The 25,251-nt window shown below is 46.6% G+C and overlaps 2 protein-coding genes, 1 long non-coding RNA gene, 1 other non-coding gene and 1 pseudogene across 7 annotated transcripts; 1 reads left to right on the top strand and 4 right to left on the bottom strand.

The window, feature by feature from the left end:
• Positions 1-332: 332 nt before the first annotated feature.
• On the bottom strand, positions 333-413 carry TRNAS-GCU (transfer RNA serine (anticodon GCU)). Its single transcript has one exon. It is a non-coding gene; the product is annotated as a tRNA-Ser (tRNA).
• Positions 414-1,152: 739 nt separating this feature from the next.
• Positions 1,153-3,757, bottom strand: LOC136485484 (pollen receptor-like kinase 3; annotated as a pseudogene).
• A 569-nt stretch (positions 3,758-4,326) lies between these two features.
• On the bottom strand, positions 4,327-11,224 carry LOC136485483 (monosaccharide-sensing protein 2-like). Of its 3 annotated transcripts, none has more exons than XM_066482355.1 (6): positions 11,164-11,224; positions 8,105-8,224; positions 7,429-7,998; positions 5,801-6,483; positions 5,459-5,643; positions 4,327-5,034 (listed from the first exon to the last, which is right to left on the bottom strand). In XM_066482355.1, exons 2-6 carry the CDS (start codon positions 8,181-8,183, stop codon positions 4,599-4,601), a joined length of 1,953 nt encoding a protein of 650 aa, XP_066338452.1. In that variant the 5' UTR covers positions 8,184-8,224; positions 11,164-11,224; the 3' UTR covers positions 4,327-4,598. The 3 variants fall into 3 exon arrangements, with proteins under 3 accessions (XP_066338452.1, XP_066338451.1, XP_066338450.1); XM_066482354.1 differs by lacking the exon at positions 11,164-11,224 and adding an exon at positions 10,984-11,157; XM_066482353.1 differs by lacking the exon at positions 11,164-11,224 and adding an exon at positions 9,043-9,920.
• A 9,944-nt stretch (positions 11,225-21,168) lies between these two features.
• On the bottom strand, positions 21,169-21,674 carry LOC136485942 (probable non-specific lipid-transfer protein 2). The gene has a single exon (XM_066482736.1). It carries the CDS (start codon positions 21,646-21,648, stop codon positions 21,328-21,330), a length of 321 nt encoding a protein of 106 aa, XP_066338833.1. The 5' UTR covers positions 21,649-21,674; the 3' UTR covers positions 21,169-21,327.
• Positions 21,675-23,933: 2,259 nt separating this feature from the next.
• On the top strand, positions 23,934-25,251 carry LOC136485482 (uncharacterized). 2 transcript variants are annotated; one of them, XR_010766457.1, is made up of 4 exons: positions 23,934-24,276; positions 24,379-24,482; positions 24,564-24,598; positions 25,014-25,251. It is a non-coding gene; the product is annotated as an uncharacterized lncRNA (long non-coding RNA). The 2 variants fall into 2 exon arrangements; XR_010766456.1 differs by lacking the exon at positions 24,564-24,598.

Genomic DNA, 25,251 nt, shown 5'->3' with positions numbered 1-25,251 from the left:
GCGGTGGGGAAGGTTGAGCGGTGAGAGGGACCCAAAGCAGAGCAAGTGGGTTGGGGGGCGGGGAAGGACCGTCGCCGCCGTGGACGCCGGTGCCGGAATGGCAGTCGGCAGGGGGCGGGGCTCGTCGGAGAGACGGGCTTCGCCGGAAGGAGCGGGGGAGTCGCTAGCAGAATCGAAGAGATTACGAAAGATATCAGATACAAACCAATCAACTTATAAACTATTAATTAGACCAACATTGTGCAGTATCAAAATATTTTGAGGGTAATAATGAATTATATATACATAAATAATATATATGCGTTGGGCAAAAAAAACAAACTTAAAATTTCCGACGCCTGAGAGATTCGATTCTCGCGGGGAAACCCCATGTACTTAGCAGGCACACGCCTTAACCACTCGGCCAAAGCGTCGTTTGAACGTGTAACTTTTTTTCTTATATGATTATATAACAATAGATATAGTGCCGCTGGAGAATTGGAATGACGAAAGCCTTTGAACAACATTTGGACATGCATGTGTGGCCGTCGGTACATCGTAAGGCCATTTCGAGTGCTACATTTCATTGCACTGTTTTCAAAACGTAGATTTTAGGTGATGAGATAAAATAATAAGACTCACGGTGCGTAGTTTCATAGGATTGTGCATTTAATTGTTGCACGGTGGTATGAAATGAAAATGCTTCTAGCGGAGTTTCACTAGTTTTTTTTAATGTGTGTGGATGAAATAAAACGCTCTCCGTGGAGTCTCACTACGTGTCCGATGCATTAGTAACCAACTAACCATGCACGCTATAGATTTCATCTGGATAAAACTCATCTCGTCTCTCTGCTTATAATTCAGATGTTACATCATCATCATTTTTATTGATGTGCCACCTTATTAGATGGAAATAAAATTTTTAATGGGATTGGCCTAAGAAATCTTATGACTACAAAGATTCCGCTTGATTTTTTTTTCTTTAAATCAGCTAAATAATGATGTACATTAGGCAAAATAGGAGAGCGGGTAAACTACTGCTGAAATGCGTGATTTACTTTTGATTTTACTAAAGAGAGAGTGGCTAGCGAAATTTACTCAAAATAAGACACCAATTTCAAAGCTAAAATACATGTATCCTTAATTACAACAAACCCATAGCATCCTAAGACAAAACGCTGCTTTTCTTCTTGACATACACACAATATCTTTGATCCCTTGATAAAGTATGGTCGTAACTCGTAAATGCCTCTCCTCTGCTAGAAATGTTCTCGAAAGGCCCCCTAGGTTTTTCACATTGGCATGCATACACCCAACTCCTCGTCTCCCTCTTTCATTTTTACCCTTTACCTTTTCCCTTTTTACAAATTCGGGCCACAACACCAATGTACACGCGGCGCAACCATACCCTCTTGCACTCACACTCGCCGTCATCTCTGATCAACGGCCAGGATCTGACGATCGAGACCCACAAGTATGCATGTCCTCCACCCGTGGCCGTGCGTGACGTGCAACTCCGATGCAGCGACGACGTGCGTGCGTGCGTGATCACGACACGCCGCCGCCGCTGCCGATCTCCTCCACCATCCACGCGGCCTCGGCGACGCTGGGCCGGCACTCGGGCTCGGGGCTGGCGCAGTGCACGCCGACCCGGAGCAGCCTGACGGCGGCGTCCCCGCCGGCGGCGGCGATGGCCGGGTCGACGAGCTCCCCCTCGCCGCCCTCGGCCACGGCCGTGGCCGCCCAGTGCACGACGTCGGTGCCGCCGCGCGCGCTGTGGAGGTACTGCGACGGGAACCGCCCCGTGACGAGCTCCAGGAGCACGACGCCGAGGCAGTAGACGTCGGAGCGCGCCGACACCACCCCGCGCGTGGTGCCCTCGGGCGACCGGAACGCGAACATGGCCTGCGGCGCCTGCGCCGCGTTCACCAGCGGGAAGAAGCCGTAGTCCACCAGCCGGGGCTCCATGCCAGCGTCCAGGAGGATGTTCCCCGACTTGAGGTTCCCGTGCGGCGGCGGCGGCGGCGGCGCGTCGAAGTCCGCGCCGTCCATGCTCACCAGCCGCCCCGCCGGGATCCCCAGCCTCTCGTGGAGGAACGCCAGCCCGCGCACCACGCCGACGGCCACCCTCAGCCGTCCCTGCCAGTCCAGGATCAGCCTGTTCGGACTCTGGTCGCCTGCCAGGGTCATTATTAAAGTTGATTAATTAGTCACGTGATTAATTAGCTAGCTAGCTACTAATCACGATTGATTGATTAATTAGCTGCGCTAATTAACCAACCAGATGGTTAATTACCATGCAGGATGTAGAGGAGGCTGCCGCGGGGCATGTACTCGGAGACGATGAGCTTCTCCTCCTTGCGGTAATGGTAACCGACGGGCGGGAGCACGTTGGGGTGGTGGAGCTCGCCGAGCATGTGCACGTGCTGCTCGAACTCCTCGCGCCCGACGCGGTTCATGTCACGGAGGCGCTTGACGGCCACGGTCACGCCGTTGCGCATGGCGGCCTTGTACGCCGACCCCAGGGTGCCTTGCCCAGCACCTCGGCGGAGGCCTTCATCAGGTCCGGCAGGCCGAACGCGGGGATGTCCTCGTTCAGGAGGACGAACTCTCCCATCCGCCGGCCGCTGCTGCCGCCGTGGCTGGACGACCCGCCGCCGGCCACGTCCACGGCCACCATCTCCCCGGCGCGCGGCGCCGTTGTCTTCGACCCCGCCGCCGCCGCGGACTTGCTGGAGCCAGCGCCTGCGCCTGCGCCGGCACCGGCGGCGGCCGTGCTGCCCGCGTAGTAGTCCCACGCCCGCGCGGCGCTGTTCCTCTCGTCCTGCCGCAGCATGAGCACCATGGCGCCGGTGACCAGCAGGATGACGAGCAGGATGATGCCGATGACGACGAACACGCTGGTCTCCTCCTCCATGGCCATGTAGTCGGCCGCCGTGGGCGGCGGCATCGCGGGCGGGAGCGCCGGGCCGGCGGCCACGCACACCGCGGCGTCGCTGCCCGGCGAGCCGCACAGCCCGGGGTTCCCGGCGAACGATGACGCCTCGTAGCGCTCGGCGACGCTCTGCGGGATGGAGCCGCTGAGGCGGTTGTGGGACACGTTGAACCGCTTTAGCGACTCCGGCAGCTTGAACGGAATCGGCCCGTCGATCTGGTTGCGGTCCAGGTGGAGCTCGATGAGGCGCGGCGCGCTCGCGATCGCGTCGGCGGGGAGCGGGCCCGTGATGCGGTTGTTGTCGAGGTAGAGCTTCTTGAGCCACCGCATGTTGGCGAACACGTCGGCGGGGATCGGCCCGGAGAAGTTGTTGGAGGAGAGGTACAGCGCGCGGAGGCCGCGCAACGTGCCGAGGCTCGCCGGCAGCGGGCCGGAGAGCGCGTTGTGCTTGAGGTTCACGGAGTGGAGCCGCGGGAGCTTGGCGATGGCGCCGAAGTCGAACGTGCCGGACAGGTTCATGTGCGTGAGCCGGATGCCGACGAGGCTGCCCTTGTAGCACTGCACCCCGGGCCAGGGGCTCGCGGCGTCGCACGGCGGGAACGGCGACGTCGCCGACCACGCCTCCAGCCTGCCGGTCGGGTCTGTGAACGACTTCTTGAGATTTACGAGCGCCGCCCCTGCCTCCGACACGTTGCCATTGTCGGCAGCGGCAGTGGCGGCAAGGAGGAGGAGGAAGAGAGGTGGGAGCCGAAAGGCGAGGAGGGTGACCATGACCGGGTGTGGTGGTGGTCAGAGCCTGTCCTCTACCTTTCTTCCAGCTCTCTTCTCGGACGACGGATGGTCCCTTCCCTGCCTGCCTTTCGTGGCGCTGCTTCGCCCTGGTTTTTGTCAACGCCTCTTCTGCTGCTCCAGTGGTTGCGCAGGCGGATCTGGGACTGGGACCCAAAAATAGGGTGCCCCACAGCTGCGACGGCAAGCGACCAACGGGAGAAGACGATGCAATGCGATGCAAACAGCCGAGGCGTTCCAGCTTCTTCAGAAATCAGAGCAGGTGTGGAAAGCAATGGAACAAAGGTTGGATTACAGCAGAGGATGGCCTAAACGGCTAAACCTCGCTTTTCTCCCTGGCAGGTACAAATGATTCCTGGTTTTGTAGACAGGACTAAATATAGTCAGGGTGCAAGATAAGCAAGGATTAAATTAGTAAACTGAAACAGCTTCATGTTCATTGCTGCATTGCATGAATATAACATGCTACAAATCAAATGCAGATTTAACCATTCACCTGAGGAAAGGTAATGTTTTGAGGGATGTTTACCTTTATTTATTAGGCATTCTATGTGTGTTATTTTCATAACCACAACCAATAAGCTTTTTAAAATATATATATATATTCTTAGAAGAACCATAGGTAACCTAATAAGTATGCCTGCAGCAATATTATTTGGCTCTTAGAAATGAATCTTGTTCTCAAGAATTTCTTGTTGTACATCTAAAGACAATAAAACAAAACACTACAAACACTGCTACCAATCTATGTACAAGAAAAGGGTAAACCACTCCTTACACTATCACCAATCCTCCTAACTAGCAAACAAAATTTCAACATCCAAAGCTACATTTGTCATATGTACACACATCATCCATCAGCGCTCAGCCTGGGCTACCTTGAGTCCTGGACAACCTACTGTACATACTCCTCCTGCCTTGAAAGTTTGAATAGCTCAGCAATTAGCTCCAAGTTGAGCATCTTCGTCTCTGGTATCCGATAGTAGAACAGAAAAAGTGGAGCGCAGCACACAAGTGCATAGATCCCGCATGCTCCGCCAAGCCCGATGGTGCTCATCATCACCGGGAAGCAGTATGCTGAAAGCAGGCCCCCAAACCAGAAGGAAAGCGAACAGAAACTTACACAGGTCGCACGGGCCTTGGTTGGGAATATCTCAGAGCAGAGAATGTTAGGTATTGGTCCCAAACCAACGACATAGGAGCAGAAGCAAATGGTTAATGCGAAGTGGAAGACGATGGCACGCTCGAACAATCCCATATTCAACAGGGTGGACATAGACATAACGCTCAATGATAATATAAGGATAGGAGTAGTGGCCAGCACAAGAACCCTACAAAAAAAGGTTGAGTTGTATTAATAAGTAGTTTCTATCAGGAACAGGAATAAACATGTAAAAAAGAATTAACTAAAATGAATATTTACTTCAAAATCATGATCACTACATGACAAACTTGTTGCTGGATAAGCCGGCAAAGCGAAATGTTGGTAGATAATGTTGGCAAGGAATTTTTTAGGATACCCAATGCAAATGAACCTAAGAAGCAGAGTGTGGAAGCACAATTATACAATGTCAGAGGTGTATTGGAGTTCAGAAATGGTACAACATCTAATGCTGCCGGTGAGGCAGCAAAAGGCTATATATTGAGATCAAATGATGTATCTATGAACAGACCTTGGTCATGTGGATGCATTTCTACTAATTGTAAATCAACATTATTTCGAAATTGTAATGTTGACGGTGTCTCAGAGTTTACCTTCTTCCGCAGACATCCATCAGCAGCATTGCGGCAGTTATACAAGGGAGTATCAGCAAAGCATGAAGGGTACTTATGAGAATTGATGTTGAATGTGGGGAAAGTCCAATGTCTGAAAACAAGCTAACTCCAACCTGTTCAAGTATTTCAGGAGCACAGCGGAGAAGACCACTGATTCCTGTAGACTGTATTTTTGAGAAGAGCAAACATGAAACAAGCAAAAAAAAAAACGTGTCAGCAGACTAACTAGCATTATATATGTATGGTAGCCAGTGCAGAGGGATTGTAAACTGAACTCCATGCTGAATGGAATATAAAATCTACAATAACACAGAATCGTACCTGCTGAAGGGCTTGAATTAACATGCCATAACACAAGGCATGCCTGATTCCTGGTTGAAGAAGCACCCGCCATTTAAACTTCATATCAGCTGTTTCAGATAGCCGGACTATTTGATGTCTGAATGGATGTCGCCCTGTGCTTTCTATATCACGAGGTGCAGACTGGTGAGGCGATACGAACCCATGAATTTCTTCTTCTTCAATGTCATAATCATGTATAGACGCCATAAACTCTTGCGCAAGTACTGATGTTCCATGCCTTCTTAAATATGAAGAGCTCCCTTCAGATGTAAAAGAGGTATTTGTATCATTTACTTCAACACTTGCTGCCTGAGAAACAAGAGAAGCCCGCAAACCATCTCCATTGTTAACTTCTCCAGCAGAATAAGCCTCCCTAGTCTGTTGATCACTGTTACCATCCCTGTGCTCATTCATATGTTCGTGTTCTGGAAAAGAAAAACTGTTGAAGACTGGGAAGAAACTATTCCGTCTACTTCCTCCTTCTGACATATTCTCATGAATGCTTCCGAGAAGATCAACTAGTGGGTCCGAAAGCTGCCAGTAAAAAGTACTACGGGGCCAAGTGTGGCTAGCACTGGTTCCAGAGAAACTTTGAGCACGAGCAGTGCCAACAGCAGAGTCAGATATGATGTCCACACCTTCCACAATAACAGCGATCTCTCCTGCAGGTCTATGTGATGTCATGATGCATTTATGCTTCTTTATTTTCGACAAAAATAGAAATGAACAAGTGATTGGCTCAATTTATCAAAACAAGACAGTCTGTTAATGCATCATGTGTAATTAAAGCACCATCAACCCCCAATCATATTGACATATTGTTGTCAGTACTTCATCAGCTTGTCTCACAGCATTTAACTGTAAAACAAAACCGTCATCCAATTGTTCAATCTCTATGTTAAGTATGTAATGTCAAATGCTGCTTATGTTTACAATTTTACAGCATATAGGTTCTAGGACATGAATAAGAGGACTGAATTAGTTCCCATTCAGTTCTTGAATATGAAGTCATGTATTACTAGGCTATATATTACTTACTCCCTCCATTCCAAATTATAAGACGTTTTGGCTTTTTTAGATACATAACTTTTGTTATGCACCTAGATATACACTATGTCTAGATACATAGTAAAAGTAATATATCTAGAAAAGCCAAAACGTCTTACAATTTGGGGTGGAGGGAGTACATAGTTCTATTAGTATCTTCTATGTTAGGAGGCTTTTTTTTGTAATGTAAGAGGTTCAATTAGCACCTCCAATGACAAGCTGAAATCAAAAGATCATGTATCTTCATTTCTCATAGTTCTGATTGCATGAACACCAGACAAAGAAAGAGGTGGACGGAACAGCACCATCACCCATTAAATGACACAAAAATCAGGTTCATGATCCCGCAAATCAGCTGATAACAGTAATATTTCCAAAACTGCAAATTTAGTTTGTATGATCATGCTGTCAGACATTGGTTACAACTTTACATTTCTCAAGTCCCCACAATAACTACATTTATTTACTCAGTTCCCTACTAATCAAGACCAAACTATCTTCAGATGAATTAGTAGCTTGTGAATAAATATGGAAGCATTGTCAAGTGTCAACAATCTCACCTGAAACATCACGTTTCTTCCCTCTAAGCCACTGCAGAGAAACTCTGGCCTCACTAATCTTTCCGTCACTTGCAAGCCACCTAGGTGACTCTGGCAAGTAGTAAACCAACAAAGCAAAGTAGACAATGGAAGGAGCAAAGATTGCACCAATCATGATTCTCCAGTTAGGTGAAGACATTAGTGTTAACCAGAATATCAGGCAATATGAAAAGATAGTTCCTAGGAAGAACATAAACTGTGGCATAGTTCCAAGTAATCCCCTCATATTTGGAGGAGATGTTTCCGATATATAAATAGGGACACAGGTGAAAACCAACCCACTTCCTGATCCAACAATTAACCTAGCTAGAAGTACAATGTAGATGTTAGGAGACCACAGCATCAGGACACCACCCGAAAACAATACCAGAGATGAGTAAACCAGTATGGCACGCCTTCCAAGCCAATCTAATAGTGCTCCAGAGAATATTGTTATCACAATAGCCCCAAATGTTGAGGCTGCTAAAGTTATACCTTCAATAGAAGGTCCATTCAACAATTCAAATTCTTTTTCCATATGATGATTAGCTTCTGTCAGATAATAAAAATCAAGGTTAGTATGATTGTCAGATAGTTGAGATCTCTAATGGAGGTAATTAATGTATAATTACAATCAATAGAGCAAAGAAAAAAATACCTAATAATGCTGCAAAATCCCATCCAAGCAATGCATACCCAATAGAAACAACAACTGCCGAAAACACTGTTGACTTCATCTCATCAAGTACTATAGCCCTTTTGCAAACAATTATAAAACCTAGACAGTATGAAACCTGTGAGAAAATTTGCTTAAAAATAGAATTCAATCAAGTTAATTTTTTTATGGCAACCAATTGAACTTCTCATCTCAGAGTTAGACAAACAGTTAAACACAAGCCAGTCTATAAACCCATCGGTCACTACACCAGTTATGTTACGACATATGAACCTCTCATTTGTTTTAAAATTAGCCGGTTAATGCATTAACTATGTCATAAACTTATGTGCCATAATTGCTTCATTTGCTATGTTTTTTATAAGAAACTTTAGATACTTCTCCATAGTGTTCAGTTTACGTCTCGCAAATGGTTACAATATTTGATTCCATCTATAGTGAAAGCATATTCGATTGATACTGGAAACAGGGACAGGGCTACAGGGTGGTTCCTGTGGGCCATGGACCACCCTGCACTCTGTCCTAAAAGCTCATAGGATTTAGGAATTCTAATTCTGTTTCCAAATCCACCGTGATGCTTCCGCTTCCACCATCGTAGGCATGGTTGGTCCCAGCAGCCAGTCGCCTGCGCCCCTTCCTATTCGTTGCTCCGTGCGACCTATTAGCTCCTCTGTGCGACCATCTGTGCCCCTTTGTATTCATCCACACCCAACGGGCAACGGCTGCACACGCCGGCAGTGGCGTCGGGGGTGAAGCACACCTGAGAACTCAGGCCTCAGGTATGCCTCACAGCCACCCAATAATTTTTGCAAAAACTTCGAAGTTAGGAGGCTTGTCAAATAGCTAAATAGCTTTAGGTTAGGGTTTCGGTGCTCAGCTTCGCACAGCATAAGGGAAGGGAAGAGAAGGGGTGGGAGTACCTGGTGGGTGCTCGTCGCCGGCGAAGAGACCAACGAAAGCCTCAGCACCTGGCCTAGGGCGGCGGCGGCCCGACAGTCGCCTGAGAGCGAGAGGGTAGCGAGCGAGAGAGAGACAGAACGAGGAGGGAAGAGGGATGCAGATGCAGCGGACGGAAGGGGAAGCAGGCATCGACGGCGGAAAAAAAAAAAACGCACGGGCTTCTTGTGGGCCGTTTTTTCAGTTTCGCTGAAAATTTCTTTTTTTCTTCTTTCTCTCCCTTTTAATAATTTTTTATTCTTGTTGATTTCATATATCTATTCTCTACATTGGACACTATCAATGGCTAGTACAACATTTGTTTAAAATAACATAACAGAAATTTCATATCTATTCTCTTCATTGGACACTATCACTGGCTAGTAAATATATAGTACATTGTAAATAAGTAAATGGAACTTTTTATATTTTATTAAGGTTGAGTATTTTTCTATTGAAGCTAGAAGCCATTTTCACAGGAACATATACCAATTTCACAAACCAAGAAGCGATAACAACATTTTTATAAAAAAATGATTTTCTCTTTGTGACAATTTCCCAAGTGAATATTAAATATTTTTGTGCTAAACATGAATGAAGCAATAGTTCCCATGAACTAGGAACATTGCTATCATCAATAAAAAATGGTATGAACTCATTAAAAAAATCATGCTCCAACAAAAACTAATACATAGTATTGACACTTCAATATCTCGTGAAAAAATTGAGTCTTTCTAGCACTCTCTTTTCATTTTATAATTTACTAAGGATTTTTATGTTGTAACAGGGTTAAAGATTAGGTTGCAAAATACTTTCATGTGTTAGAATTGTCACACTTTATCAACCTTAAACAAATCTGGCTAAGCGAGTGTTTATTATCCGCATGGCACAAAGACAATAGAGGCACATAGTGGCGTTAAGTCCATAGAAAAGCTCCAACCGAAAACAAAGGTATACAAGTTGAAAAGATAGACATCGCTATGAGGCAAGAGCAAAAGAAGGCTTTTTGACATGACAGGATAGGAATAAAAATAGTTTGACCATAAAAACAATTATGCATTCGAAAAAAAGTATTGTACAAATAACAATACTGCATAATTATTAATAAATTAGGAATGTTGCCACTCTTACATGACACTAGTTGTCCTTTATGGAACAAATGGTTTTTTCTTACAGGTAGAACATTTTTTACTTACCCCTTTGTAGCAAAATATATTTTCGGGTTAGAAACAACTTCTAGAGTAGAAAAAACAATATTTTATTAAAAGGAAAGAAATATTATCATAGTGGAAAAAATGTTAGGGGTGTGACACATTTGCCTTCCTAGTATCTTATGGAATAGGAAACTACTACGTGAAAAACTTTCCAGATATTTTGCATAAGACATAATTATCGCATTTTAGACAATATAATACTCTATATCTAGATATTTTGTATGAGAAATATCTAGGCAATAAATAAACACAAGCAATATTCTACATGGAACAGTCTAGATCTTGATATTTTGTGTAATGAGAAATATATGGGGAATAGATAAATATGAGAGTTATTCTAAAATATAGAAAAGTGTAGAAGGTTGTCACCATAAAGCTATAATAAATACATATATAGACTTGTGTTCATTCCATACGTAAGTCACCAAGTGAGTTATCAAAAGTTATGAAAGTAGTCATCATATATTTAGTTTGAAAATACTTCATAGTTATTTTGAAGTTTATAAGTATGCACGTTAAAAATTTGTTTATAACGAGTTAGATATTATTATAAATAAAATAAAAGAGAAAAATATTTTACACACCCAATATTATAATACTACATCTGCCAGTGCATATCAGGATACGTAGAAGAAGCTCCTCACCAATCCCATCCACTATGAGTGTATGATCTACACCCACATCCAACAAAATAAAATCTAGAATTTTTACCGTGTAGCAGGCATGGACTAGCCAGCACCCCTCGAATCGGCACTAGCCCCATAAAGACGCGGGAAGGATTCCTCTCCACCCGTGCCCCGACGTCGCAACAGCCACGGGAGATAAGCGGTTCGTCAATCCCCACTCAAAAATGACGCGAGACAGGAGAAAGTAACAGGGAGAAATCATCACCTGTGAGTGTGCGAGTTGACGGGAGGGAACCAGCCAATGCGGGGGCGGAGGGAGGAGAGAGGCGGGGCGGGGGCGGGGGCGGGGTGAGTCGCCGCCGGCCGCTTAGATGCAGAGGAGACGCGACGGCGGCAGCGGCAGCAGGGAGACTGATGATGATGATTAGTTTGTTAGATTAGCAAAGACGGAGAGACGGAGGAGAAAATGGGTTAGTGATCAGATTTGCTGGACAGCGCCCCCACTGTCCGTTGGTAGATCAACGGCGCTGAGTTCACGTACCTGCGTTGGGATTCCACGGTGAAAGCCCCTAGTTTGGTTTTAGATAATTGATGAAACCTAGCACTAACATTTGTCATGAGTTGTGATATGAGCTAGGTTGGTACAATCCAAGTAATTGAGCAAGATGAGATCCATGGTGATGAAGGTGGACATGTGTTGATGATGATCAAGCTCAACTTGAAAAAGAAGAAAGAGAAAAACAAAAACCGAGATGATCAAGGCAAAGGTAAAAGATAGTTTTTGTTTTGGCACTTAAGATACCATAGAGGATGTAAGTGCACTTAGGATCGATAGTCGTACTATAAAGAAGAAAAATCTTTGGCTAAACGGTTTATCGAGTGCCAATAGGTGGCATGACTCACGCATTGCATTTAGAAACCTAGTGTGCTAACTTTGACCCTTGTAAAATGCTTTAAAAAATACTAACACACATGCACACAAGTTCTACACTTTGTGGTTAGCAAGTTGGAATAAAGGGTGAAGTAGTTGTGGACTTAGAAAAAGAAAATAAGGAGATGGTCCACGACCGGACGCTGGCCGCGGTGTGATCTGACTAACCCCGGTGCGTCCGGTCAAATATAGCGGGTGGCGCGCAGCTAGCCGAGAGGGTCGAGGTGCGACCGGACGCTGCCACTGGCGCGTCCGGTCACCTTTTGAGCTGAGTGGACGCAGGAGGCGTTGCACGACCAGACGCGCAGGCCCTGCGTCAGTTGGTGGATGACGTACGCTGACATCACCATTGCTTGCGCGCGGTGAAGGGCGAGACACTGACCGGACGTCTGGCGTGTCAAGTCACCCCTGACCGGACGCATCCGGTCACTAATTTTCACCTCTGCACCCTTACTGGAAACGAACGGACGCCGCGTTGCTCAGCGTCTGGTACAGTGAGCAGCGCGTCCGATCGTTTGTTGACTCGAGCGCTGACCGTTTTGTTACCGTTGAGATCGAGCAGCACAGTTTCAAAGCGGGGACACATGGCGGCGATCTAGCGACCGGACACTGAGGAAGCTGCGTCCGGTCACACCCATCTGCGCGTTTGATCTGGCTGTGAAAGCAGGGAGCATGGGGCCAACGACTCTTTCGTGGTTGGCTCTCTATTTAAAGGTCTTGGCCAGCTCTTGGCTTGCCCTCTTTAGCATTTTTTGACATACTTGACATCCTTGTGAGCCTAAGCAAACACCTCCCACTGATTCATTATCATAATGAGATTATGAGTGATTCCAAGTTCATTTGCTTAAGTGATTACATCTAGTGGCACTTGGGGATCGTTATGGCTGCGGATTTCTTGTTTCTCTTGGTGGTTGCCGCCAACTAGACGGCTTGGAGCAGCGGAGGAGTTTCAGCACGATTTGGTGATTGTTCTTGGCCGGCTCCGGTGATTGTGAGGGGTCTTATGCCTTGTCCGGCGGAGAGCCGAAAGATAACTCTAGTGGATTGCTCGTGTCATTGAGTTACCTCACTTATGGGTAGGTTCTTGCGGTGTCCAATTGTGTGACGTGGTTCATGCAACACCTCTTAGCTGCCGAACCACCAAGTGTTGGTCGACACAACGGAGACTAGCGTGCCGGCAAGCATGTGAACCTCGAGAGAAAAATCGGTTGTCTCTTGCCCCTTGGTATTCTCCCGGTGATTGAATTGGTATTCATCTTGTGATTGGTTCACTCCTCTACGCGGCGGTATAATCACCTTACTTACTCATTTATATTTCTGCAAACTAGTTGTAGCAAACTCTTTAGTGTAGATAGAATTGAGAGCTTGCTTTGTAGCCTTTTATCTAGTGGAGCTCTTCAGTGTGGCAAGTTTGAAAGCTCTTACTAAATAAAAACTTAGCTCTTGTGTGTGACTAGAGATTATAGTAACTAAAATTATTTGTATAGGTGGTTTATAACCCTAGTAGAGTTAGAGTAAAATTGTATTATACTAATCAAAATTGCTCTAGTGATCTTGTTGAATCGTTCGTGAGAATTTCCGTCAGAAAATTGGCTATGTGCTATATGAAGATCCTTTCGCATGTCCGAATTTAGAAAAATAAAAATAAAATAGAGGATATAAGTAGCATACAAAACAAGACATTCATGTACTACATGGTAAATTTGGAAAGTCGACGTTAAAAATAGTAAAAGTGCGTAGCATGTAGGAGTAGTCTCGAACACTACAAATATCCCATCTTCCTAATTTTCTTCGGAAATAGAATGATGAATACTGCACATAAGGACGTCCCACTGTCAAATATATTTTTCCATGCTTGTGTTACGTTTTTCACACAGGCGATTTCAGATACGTGCATACCAAAGGTGGCCAAGGGGATAAAATATAATGGGGGTGCTTGAAACCTTTGCCCATTACTCCCTCCGTCCTGTAATATAGTGTATTCTAGCATTCAAAAATTATCCTTAAATATAATGCATTCTAGAGGATAAAAACCGGTTTTGTATTAAATACTTTTTATTTATCAACCAATCACTATTAATCACGTTGATGATAGCGTTTGATTAGGAAATAAAATGAGGGTATATGCGTATTTTATATTATCTCTTAATTTGTCTCAAAATTCCTATAATAAACTATATTACAGGACAGAGGTAGTATTATATATGTAGCCTCGCCGAGTAAGGATATAGATGAAAGCTGCATGTTTGGATCTCTAGCCAGACCACCTTCGAGGCTTGTGAAGCAAGGTATTCCTTGCCAGCATAGTGCACAGGAGAGCCAAAATGGCTTGCCTGGCCTAGGTTTGTAAAGGAAACAAGCATTACCTAGAATGGTGAAATCTTGCTCGCCTTTGCTGGGTGTGTGCGTTAGATTGTTAACGTGCCTCAGCCCGTGGGCCTGCCGCATGTCTCCCCAGCTTGCCTTTACGTACACGCTATTGGTCAGTGAGTAATGCATCGCGCATTTTCCCAACTCTTTACGCTTTTAATGTGACTTGCCCTTCAACAATTTCTTCAATTAGATCTCCAAATATCACAATCATGGGGATAGCTCTTCAAAGTGCGCACAAGATATAAAGTCTTGTGTAAGGAAAATGGACCCTAGACCCATTTACTTTGGATTTTGGTGTTTGATGACCAATACAACCAAATTGGACTAATGAATTTGTAAGTAATTATTTTGTAGTTCAATAGGGTGCAAAACGTGACTTGGACGATGGCGACATGATGATTCCACGATCAGCACCATAAGCAAGACTCTAGAAACACAAGAGAAGACCCAAGATATCAAGTAAAGTCCAAGCACGAAGATGGAAACCAAGCCGGACGCAAGATCGTGAAGAAACGAGCTCGGTAGAGGTGACCGGACGCGGCCCTATGAGGACCGGACGCGTTCGATCAGTTGCTCGGCAACAGCAGACGTCAGCACCAGCGATCGGACGCTGAGCGAGGCAGTGACCGGACGCACAGACTTCACTGTTCATCATCAACAACAATGTTCTCAGCGTAACCGGACGCAACGGCAGGACGACCGGACGCACCAAGAAGTAGCATCCGATCATGTCTAGAAAGGTTCCAGAGCAGCGCCAGTGCGACCGGACGTGTCCGATCGAGTGAGACCAGACTCGGCCCAGAGTCCGATCAACGCACGCGCTCCAACGGTCGGTAGGACCGGACACGTCCGATCGGGACGTGATCAGCGTCCGATCACTAGCAGAAACATTGGTTTTTATTCCAACGGCTAGTTCTCTCATTTGGGGCTATAAATATGCCACCAACCGGCCAAGACAAGTGTGGAGAGCTGAGGAAACATACCAAGGGTATTAATACACCATTTTAGTGATCTCCACTTGCATAGTGCTTATTGAGATATTCGGTGATTAGCTTAGGTGCTTTGCGAAGTACTTAGGTTAGTTAGACCACCGCTTATGCGCTTGCTTTAGGTTGAGGCCTACTGTTTAGTGAGGTTTGCACACCTTTTTCCATTCGGTGCTTGCACGCACCATTGTTGTACATCGGAGGGGCTTGTAGTCTTGCAAGATCACACCAACCGTGTTTGTGATGTGGCTGTCACCGTGTACCGAAGGGAACAAGGCCCGCGGCGGTTCGGCCAGAAGCTTGATAGTGAAGACGGCGGGGAGCGATCCAGGAGAGGCTTGCCGGAAGGCACATCGGAGATCCACTTGCACGTGGCGAAGGCTCGGGGCTATCCACGGAGTTACCTGTAACACCCCGGTGTTATGCCTGCATTTAGTCACTGCAAATCATGCATCATCAAGCATCCAAATCATACATGCCTAATCCTGTGAATAACAATTGAAACACTGCTTTGAAACATTTGAAACATGTTGTGAAACCTGAATGTTGCATACCTTGTTAAAGTTGTTTTGCCCTGAATTTTGCTTGCTAGGTTAGTAAAACATGTCTGGCTACTATTGTAAATCATCTAGCAATGTTTAGTTCAATTTTTGGAGCAAGGTTGGTATTCATATTAATTCAAAATTTGGCTTTAAAATTAAATTCCCAAAAATTAGGGTTTTGAGTTAAACTTGGACTTTGATCTTACAATTCCAAATCTAGAAAGAATTTGGCTGTGGTCCTAAAAGCAAAGTTGTAGAGAATTAAATTCTAATCAACTTTCATTTTTGGTACATTTTCAAAAGATGTCATTTTCTTGCTCAAAATAATAATTTAAAGATGGCATTTAAAAATTCCTTGAAAATATATTTGGAAAAGGCTTTTTCCTCCTTCGCGGGCCGCCGCCTCGCTTCTGGCCCGTGGCCGCAGCCGGCCCAGCCAGCATCCTGCGCGCGCCTCGCCTCGCTCGGCCCAGCCCAGCGCCGCGCCGCGCCTGGCCTGCCTCCGCGCGCCTGCCCGCTGTCGCGCCGCGCCGTGCGTCCCGACTGCGGCAGAGCTCGCTCGCCGCGTGGCGGCCATGCGCCGTCGACGCCGCCGCACGTCGCAGCCAGCCTGCGCCCGCGCCCACGCGCCCGCCTTCACCTGCCGAAGCCGGTGCGCTCGCTCACTCCCTCCCGCGCTGCCTCTCCTCCTCGCCAGAGCCGAACGCCCCAAGCTCTGCCACTCGCCGCGCCACGCACCCGCCGGCGAAATTCGCCGCGGCTCCTCCACCTCGGCCAGCAAGCACGCGCCCGTAGCTCCGCCTCGCCCTCCTTCAAGTTGTGCTCGCGTTTGCGCCACCTGCCGAGCTCAGGTAGGGCCGTCTCAGCCTCGCCACCGCCGGCCATGGCGCCGCCGTGCTCGGTCGCCATGGAAGGCCCCTCCCTTCTCTTCTCCAGCCCCGCCTAGCTACCCTACCGCATTCGCCATCTTCCCGCGCATCACGTGCGCCCGCTAGCTCGCCCTGCCGTGGCCGGAGATGGCCGCCGGCCTCATGGCCGAGCCGCGCCGCCGCGCCAGCGCAGGCGCCGGCATGGCCTCTGGCTCAGCCAGCCAGGCCGAGCCAGGCCGTGGGCCGACGCCCGCCGGGCCGTCTCCCCTTCCTTGCGCTCGGGCCGCGCAGGCCAAAAGCGGCCGTGGGCCAGCTGATTCCAGCGGGCTGGCCCAGTAGCTGTAGGATAAATGGTTTTCAATTATTCTTTATTATTTGAAATTGGAAATGGTTTGAAAAATGTTTGGGTACTCAAAGTTGCTCCAAATCTGTTGAAATAAATTTGTCTAGGTTCCTTATCATCAGATCTACTTAGGAAAAATTGTGCATGTCATTTTTGAGACACTTTGCTGTAGAATTTTATTTAATCATGTATATTGCTGATAACTTAAAAATATGTAGAAAAATCTATAGGCTTCAGAAAAATATGATTCTAAGTTTGTTGATCTTCTTATATAAGGTACTTCCTAGGAAAAATATGTTTCATGCATGTGCTGTGGGAAAATTTTGAGGTGTAGTTCAAGTACCTTTAATGGCTGATTTTTGTTATTTTTGCTAGAGAGCAAACTTTGTATAAAACATGCATGTAATAATTTTTGTACAGTCATTGTATGCTATGAAGAACCTAAAAATACTAACTCTATTGTTTGACACTTTTCACAGTTCAAAGTATTTTTATGTTCATAATCCTGCCATAGCTTGTGATTTTTGTGTAGGCTAATCCACTCATTCAAACACCATGAAAATCTGATGGTAGACTTCTTAGGGTAATACTATGCTGTAGTAATTTTCTAAGATTTTTCTAAGCAAGAAAAATAGAGGTTGCTATTCAAACCTATTATTAATTAGGGTTTAATTAAGCATTGCTTTATGTGTTTAAGAAATTAGCAAAGCTTTGGTGTATCTTTGAAGCATTTCATAAGATATGTTGACTTAATATATTAGTAGTAGAAGAGAATGCAGTAGATAACATGTGCTTGTAGTATATTTTCTTGGATGATGTTGACTACCTTGCATTTAAACATATCCATTGTATTCATCTCATCCGATGCACCGATTGCATAAGCACTTACGCACATTGCATCATACAGGATCGCAAACCGAGAACCCAGTCGTCATACTCGAGGAGCCCGAGGAGCAGTTCGAGGTGCAGCCGCAGGAAGTGCCCGAAGCCGACGAGGAGGACGTTGAGGAACTTCCGGAGTGCCCCGATCACCGTCCGAGCTCCTTCGAGAGAGGCAAGCCCCGGAGCATTTTTCTCCCGGTTTGCAATAATTTAATTAAATGCTTTACTTTAATTGATGCATTACGTTCAGGAGTTGTTTGCAACCGTTGCTGCATTATACCTTGTCTACCTTTGTTATACTATATCCTTGTTACCCTGGTATCCGCAGTCGAGTCAATGCTTAGCTGGCTTAGACCGGTAGAAGTCGGGTGATTTCCTGTCACCTGCGAGCTATAGGTGGTTACCTGGATCTGCTTGGATGATTATGAAGTCATGGTATAACTAAGTGTTAAATGAAGTTGAGACCGGACGGAGACTTGCAGAGTTTTGGACTGTAGTGTTTCCGTCTGTGTCGATTAAGGACCGACCGTTGTTGGGCCTTGAGTCATGTTGAACGCATGCCTTATATTTAGCTGGCCGGATAAAGTACCTTCCGATCACGAAGCTGGGAGATTTTTCGGGCCGAGTAGATTGCCCGCAGCGCACTGTGTCGGAGCAGGTGTGGTAGGACACGGGGGCGAGATGATAAGACCAAAGTGCAGTCGGTCGGCCCCCGGGTACATGTGGTTCTTGGCAAACTCGAGATACCTAGAAAGTTGACTCGGTGATCAATATCTCACTTTAGCGGGTGAGTGAGGTTTGTGTAAGGAATAAATCACCAGCTGGTTAGGAATCGATTCGAATCGCCATCGCTCCTGGATAGTGAGCACTTGACTTGAGTTACTTCATCGTAGTAAATGTTTATGGAACACTTGGACAGTTATAATGAATATGACAGTATGGGAGTTGTTTAATGATCATTGGTTATCATTATCTGCTTAATCACATGTTTACTCTAGTATAGGTGCAAATCTAGTCGACAGGTTCATAATAATTAACTTGGCAATAATGCTTTTGAAAAGGGTCTTGAAATGCTAAAAATGCTTCTTTTTGCAAATGAGTCAGCTACCCTACTATAAAGCCCTTCATAATCCTTGGTGTCACTTATTTTCGGTTATGTCGGATAAGTCTAGCTGAGTACCTTCTCGTACTCAGGGTTTTATTCCCACTTGTTGCAGATGGGCAGATGTATTACGGCTACTGTATCAACTGCCTGTATCCTGCGATGGGTGATGCTTAGGACCATGGGCATGGTCATTCCTTACGTCTCGTCTGATGCTTTTGTTGGAGATGATCATTCGTTGGCACTATATTTAAACTCCGCGTGAGTGTGTGTGTGGTTTGAACAAATGACTTCCGCTACTTTTATTCAAACTGGTTTTGTAATAACTATGTTGAAACTCTGATGTATCTGAGATTGCGAACTTTTATATAATATGTGATGGTGACCGCTAAACTTATTACGATCTTGGCTGGAATGGAAGTTGGTTTAAAATCCTTCGTGATTTCACGGACTACCGGGTTATACGGGCTTAAGTTTGCTAAATCGTCTGCTCTGGCGGATGATTTTCTTACCTAATTTCGTATAATTGGTCGGTTCTGTTACATTACCCGACCGGAAATTTAGTCCTTGCGAGGGATTTCTTGCCAGGGGCTCCAACGAGGACTAAGGGGAAGCTTGCACACTTCTCGATACCTAGTAAAAATACCAGAGTCGTCGATGAAGTTTGCATATCTCTACCTTACTCTTTAGCTTCCGCATTTACATTGCAACCTTGGTTTGTGTTTTACTTTCCTAGCTTACTGATAGGCTAGTTGATAGGTTTGGAACCTATGTTGCATAACTCCTTTTTGCGGTAGATATAGCAACTCACTAGCAAAACCGTAGTTGCACATTAGGTAGTTTATCTTTTGCATAAGTTTTTGTTAAGGATAGAAAAAGAGGTCATAGTTCAGAGTTAGAGTTTCAAGTTGCCTAATTCAACCCCCCTCTTAGGCGTCACGGTCCCTTACATATTGAAAGGTGGAAGTATATAAAAATAATTTTTAATCAAATAGCTCTCCAAATGAGAATTCAGAAAGTAAGTTAAAGACTATGCTCTAAGAGCGTCCATGACGGGCGTTTCTATCCTAGATCCATACATTAAATGCATGTACATGACCTGGTTCCATACACCATGTAGCCAAATCCATGAATAAGAAGTTGCTTTTATTCGTAGGATCCGCTCTCATCCTCCTCTCTCTCTCTTATACTGCCATAGGAGGAAGGCGCTACCATCCTCCTCCTATTGTAGATGGGTTCAAGGCTAGCCCGATGCACGAAGGCTTTGTGGCTCTGAGCACAGGCAAGAGATGCGGCTCTCTCCGATGTCGATGCCCCCGTCCTAGCCACCGCGACCTCTGAGCACAGGCTACAGAGGTGGTGCCTCGGGTGGAATGGGCAGCACACGAGAAATATGGGGCCAAAGCAGGCAGATGGTTGGAGTGCTCCTACAGGTGATGGGTCGGCTGGGTCGGCTGGAGTGGTCGAATTGGGAGGGAAGAGGATTGCATAAATATGAGAAAGAATGGCGGGTCCAATTATGGATGCATGCCCGTTTCTAGACATTGGGGACGAACATCAGATGACATCTTGTTAGAACACATAACGTCATAGGATCCATTTAAAAGAACACCCTGTCTCCATACATTGCTGGTGCCCTCCATGGCTCCCTCCCTTTATATCTATGGTCGCAGCATTGGAATTTTATCCCAAATAACTATCGGTGGCCTATTGATGCGGTTCGCACACATAGGTGTACCATCCCACCACACCACACAGTCGTCGCCCGTTGTCACGTGAAATGCATGTTTTGGTGTTCTCTTTGTTGCTTTGTTTAAGGCCAAAATATATACTCTGCTGCGGCATGTGTAACTTTGAAGAAAAGATAATGTGAACACTGTTTTATTTATTGAAAAAAAAAATAGTAGCATGTGTGGGACGCTTATTTTTTTCTTCACTCCAAGAATAGAGCATTAATGATATGCCCAGCGAAATGTGCAATAGGTGAGGTCGTCTTCTGCCATCACCAATTGGTTTTTCCCTGAGTTGAATGGTTGAATGCTTGGACGATGTTTTTTTTTTTTTGACAGTAAACTACGGAGGAGAGAGATTCCCCGCCTGGATTTCATTGATATTCAAAGAAAGTGTTTGTTACATAGGGTGAATAATCACACGACATCATGGAGTTGTGGACACATGCATGATCTAAGAAAACAGCGCCATCGACGGAGACCGGGGACCATATCAGCAGCTGCAAATCTTTTCTCCCAAGTCGCTATGGTACGATGTAAATGGACGGATATGGTACGTCCGTCCTTGATTGATTTTATGATTTTTATTCATGAACTGAACATGATGCATATATGCATTCGAATAGCTATAGCTAGCTAGTAGGCTGCCTAGTGGCGGCTAGGCTAGCAAGCTAACCGCAGCGCGGCGTGGCGACGCTGCAGACGGCGAAGAGCTTCGCCGCGTTGGGGCTGCGGATGTAGCTCCCGTAGTTGGGGCTGCGCGCGTACCCGCACAGGCACCCCTGCTGCGCCCGCAGCTGCGCGCAGCACGCCGGCGGCACCGCCCCGCCGAACAGCGCCGGCCCCGCGCACGGCGTCAGCAGCGCCGGGTTGCACGGGCTCGTCGCGGCCTCTGTCGTCGTCGTCATAGTCGCGGCGGCGGCCACCAGCAGTAGCAGCAGGGGCGCCACCACGGCGGCGCGCGCCGCGGCTGCCGACGGCTTCGTCGTCATCTCCGTCTCGGAACGAACTCTCTCGAAAGCTGGTGTGTGTTGATCGAGTGGTGTGCAGTGCGTGGTGCGAGTGCGATCGACGCCGGGCCTGTCGTGTCGTGCTGGGCGCGCTGAGCTGAGGGGGGTACTATTTGTAGCGGCCGCGGGCGGCGCGGTTGGCGATAGAGGCGACTGGCCTGTGTGCTAGCTTGTGCGTGGTGCTAGCTGAGCGAGGCGGCCAGGGACGACAGGGATCGGAGCTGCCATGCATGGCGGGTACGTGTCGGCGATGGCGTCTCGGCGAGCTAGCTCGGTGCACGGTGGATACACACCACCAGAGACGACGATCGATTGATGCGTGCGTGCATGCGTCGGACGGTGCGTAGCGTGAACGCGTGAACAGCGGCGGCCGGGATCTGATCCGATCGATCGTTTCGATCGGCATGCAGTTGGGAGTTGTGAAGCGCATTGAATTGGGCTCGTCTAATCGATCGGGTTGGAACTCAGGAGGTGTTTGATATATTAGGGAACCCGTTACGTCGGATGTTTAGATGCTAATAAAGAGTATTAAATATTGAACGTGCGTGTGTAATTAACTTGGATTGGATGGTTGGTTTCCTTTGACAGAGTACATTCGCTTCAATAAGGTGATCAATGCACTACGTGAAAAACGGTTTTTAGCAACGGGATAATTTTTTTAGGGGCGGCTGGTGATGGAGCCGCCCCTACAGTGACGTGTTCGGGATCTACGAGACCAGCCGCCCCTACAAATAAAATAGCAGGGGCGGCTGGTGATACGAGCCGCCCCTACAAATGGATAGGTTTTGTAAGGGCGGCTCAATCACCAGCCGCCCCCAGTGTTTCTATTTGTAGGATGCGGCTGGTGATTGAACCGCCCCTAGAAATACCCACGTACGGTCCAATCGTCCAAAATATCTACTGTCTCCTCTCTCTCTCTCAGTCTCGACTCCCTCTCTCTCTCTCTCACTCGCTGTCCCTCTCCTCCGACTCTCTTCGAGCCCCTCCGTCTCTCCCCCACGCCGCCCCTCCCTCTCCCCCACGCGGTGACGGGACCTCCCTCTCCAGCGGAGGTGCACGGAGTCGCACCCCCCTCTTCTCCGTGCGGCGGCACTCGGCGGCGCACCCTAGGGTGGCGGGGGTTCTGCCAGGTGGGACGAGGAGTCCGTCCTCGCCGCGATGGTCGTCGAGGACACCCCCATCCGCGAGTCCCGTCGCAAGAGACGGGCCTCCACCTCCTCCGCCGGCGGCAGCGCCGGATCCAACACCAGGTACGGCGGCCGACCCGCCTAATTCTTTTCCTGCTCGGGTTCTCGCCGGTACGGCGGCGCAATAGCCCTGCTTTTACACCAGTCTGTTGTTTTTCTTCGTTTCTCCCGTTCATCTCGCCTATACGTTCGATTTGGCCGTTTTCTGCATCAATGGGGCCCTACTCCCAGCTGCCCAGGTCCCTTCGTCGACGACGAGCACCCACCACAGCAGGTACTCTTTCCCCCCTCTCTCCCCTTCCTTCCCTGCAAAACTGAGCACCCGGCCCCGAACCATATCCGGATCTGATCTAATCACAAGTCTAAGTGTATGCATGTGGCTTCGGGGGGGGGGGGGGGGGGGGGGGGGTGTTTTTCACAAATTATTGGGTCCGTTCCTGCCTCTTGCATTCTAGGATGGCGACGCTGGGGAATATGAAGATCAAGACGTCGACGTGCAAGAGGATCGTGAAGGAGCTGCGCTCGTACGAGAAGGAGGTGGAGAAGGAGGCGGCCAAGACCGCCGACATGAAGGAGAAGGGCGCTGGTTGTGATCTGATATGCTTACAATTCTTATAATAGTATTGCTCGCTGGTCTTTCAGTCTGCATCTAGTTAGGTAATACTTCCGGATTGTTGTGCGGTAATTGGTGGTTCAGTTTAGCCTTGGAAAAAATAGTATGGTTCATGGGTCTGAAGTTTCTGCCTTCCCATACATTGAGAGGAGACGCATGTTCATGGATTGTCGCTGAAAATTATATTCTGGTAAGAATTACATCCTTGAGGCTGTAAGGATAGGAGTAATTGGTTGTTGATCATCGCATTGCTGTTTTCATTGTCCTAGGCCCCTAGCATTAAACTGGTCTCTCATTTCTCAGATGCACTGCATTTGTCAGGCCACATGAAGCCACTGAAGTGGTTTTCTCCTCTTCATGTAACAGAGATTGTCAGGCCACAGGATCTGGCGAGAAGGCAGCGGCCACCGGTAACATGTCGTGTATGGATCGCCTCCGGGAGGAGCTCTCTTGTGCGGTAAGGGTGCTTCTTTTCTTTTCTATGATATGATGTTACATCTGTGATTGCATACTAGATGGTATTGGGGATTGATTTGGGAGTTGCTTATTGTCCTAATATTGGGAGGGATCCAATTGTTTATAGGGTCGTAAAAAATCCCTTTTATGATTTTTTAAAAGTGACATTCCTTTTTTACATGTAAATTTAACCGTCATTTCGTTTATGTTTTGATTTGCTTGGTTGTATCGAATTGGAGTTGGAGTGTTGGACTATAGTAGATTAGTATGAGGGGGAGGTGGTTCTTGCTGAGCAGGCTGACAAGACTGGGGAAAGCAGCCCTTCCGTGGATGACAAGGCCACAGAACATCAATGTGAGATTTTTTTTGTTATTGACTTTTGTACATGCGTGAATCTCTTTGTACAATGCAAGAATTACTATATTTGGCTTCACACTTAAATTGATTTATTTTCAGGGGAGCTGATTGATAATTTTCTTACCATCAACTTCACACCCTTTAAGGCTGAAACTCCAAGAAATGATTCATGGAATGAATAGCAAGCTATGACGAGTACTGCTGTATGTATAACATCAATAAACTGTTGTAGTTGTTATTAGGTACATTAATGTTAACTAGTTCAAATTTATCTTTGTTCATAGGATTATCTTGCTCAATTTGGCAACACTTATGAAAAGTATGTTTTTCCTACCTGTTTTTCTCAATGTGCTTTATTGTTGTGTGTGTACAACATTCCTAGTTTGGATTTCAGCAACCATGTGAATCTTGTATGAATGGTACTGTGCACAAAATGTCCGTCAGTAGGGCTATAAATGATATGCTAGTTGAAGCTATAGTTTCTTTTCTGATTTGTTGATTGTTGTTGTTAACCAAGCGCAATAACTTTCTTGAACTTTGACTATTTGATGGTTTTTCTGTCATTGTGTATTGGACTGTCGGCTTAGCATGTACTTGAATGACCAATATATGCCTTACTGTGATTTTGAATGTGCTCAACGTGCTGAATCATCATAGATGATGTGCACTCCTGAGCACTTTGTATGTGTTATCTAAATTCTAACTCTACCACATTGGCCCTCCTATGCTTGCAGCTCTGATCTGGAGCTAGCTATACCACTTCAACAGCAAGAGTTTGAGCGGCAACCACAAAGGTTTCAAGCTCCACCACCACAGCAGCAACAACAACAGTAAGTATAGGAGCCAGGGATTACATATGTCCCTGCGAAGTCTTAATTATAACATCAAAGTTTATATTTTGTGTTCACTTGTTCTGTAATCCATGAATATCACCAAAGTTTATATTGTGATACTTCCTGGAATATCATATCA

This window comes from Miscanthus floridulus, chromosome 10, assembly GCF_019320115.1.
Source record: "Miscanthus floridulus cultivar M001 chromosome 10, ASM1932011v1, whole genome shotgun sequence".
Classification (NCBI taxonomy): domain Eukaryota; kingdom Viridiplantae; phylum Streptophyta; class Magnoliopsida; order Poales; family Poaceae; genus Miscanthus; species Miscanthus floridulus.
Note: the sequence above shows the minus strand (reverse complement) of the source record. Positions and strands in the feature narration are given on the sequence as shown.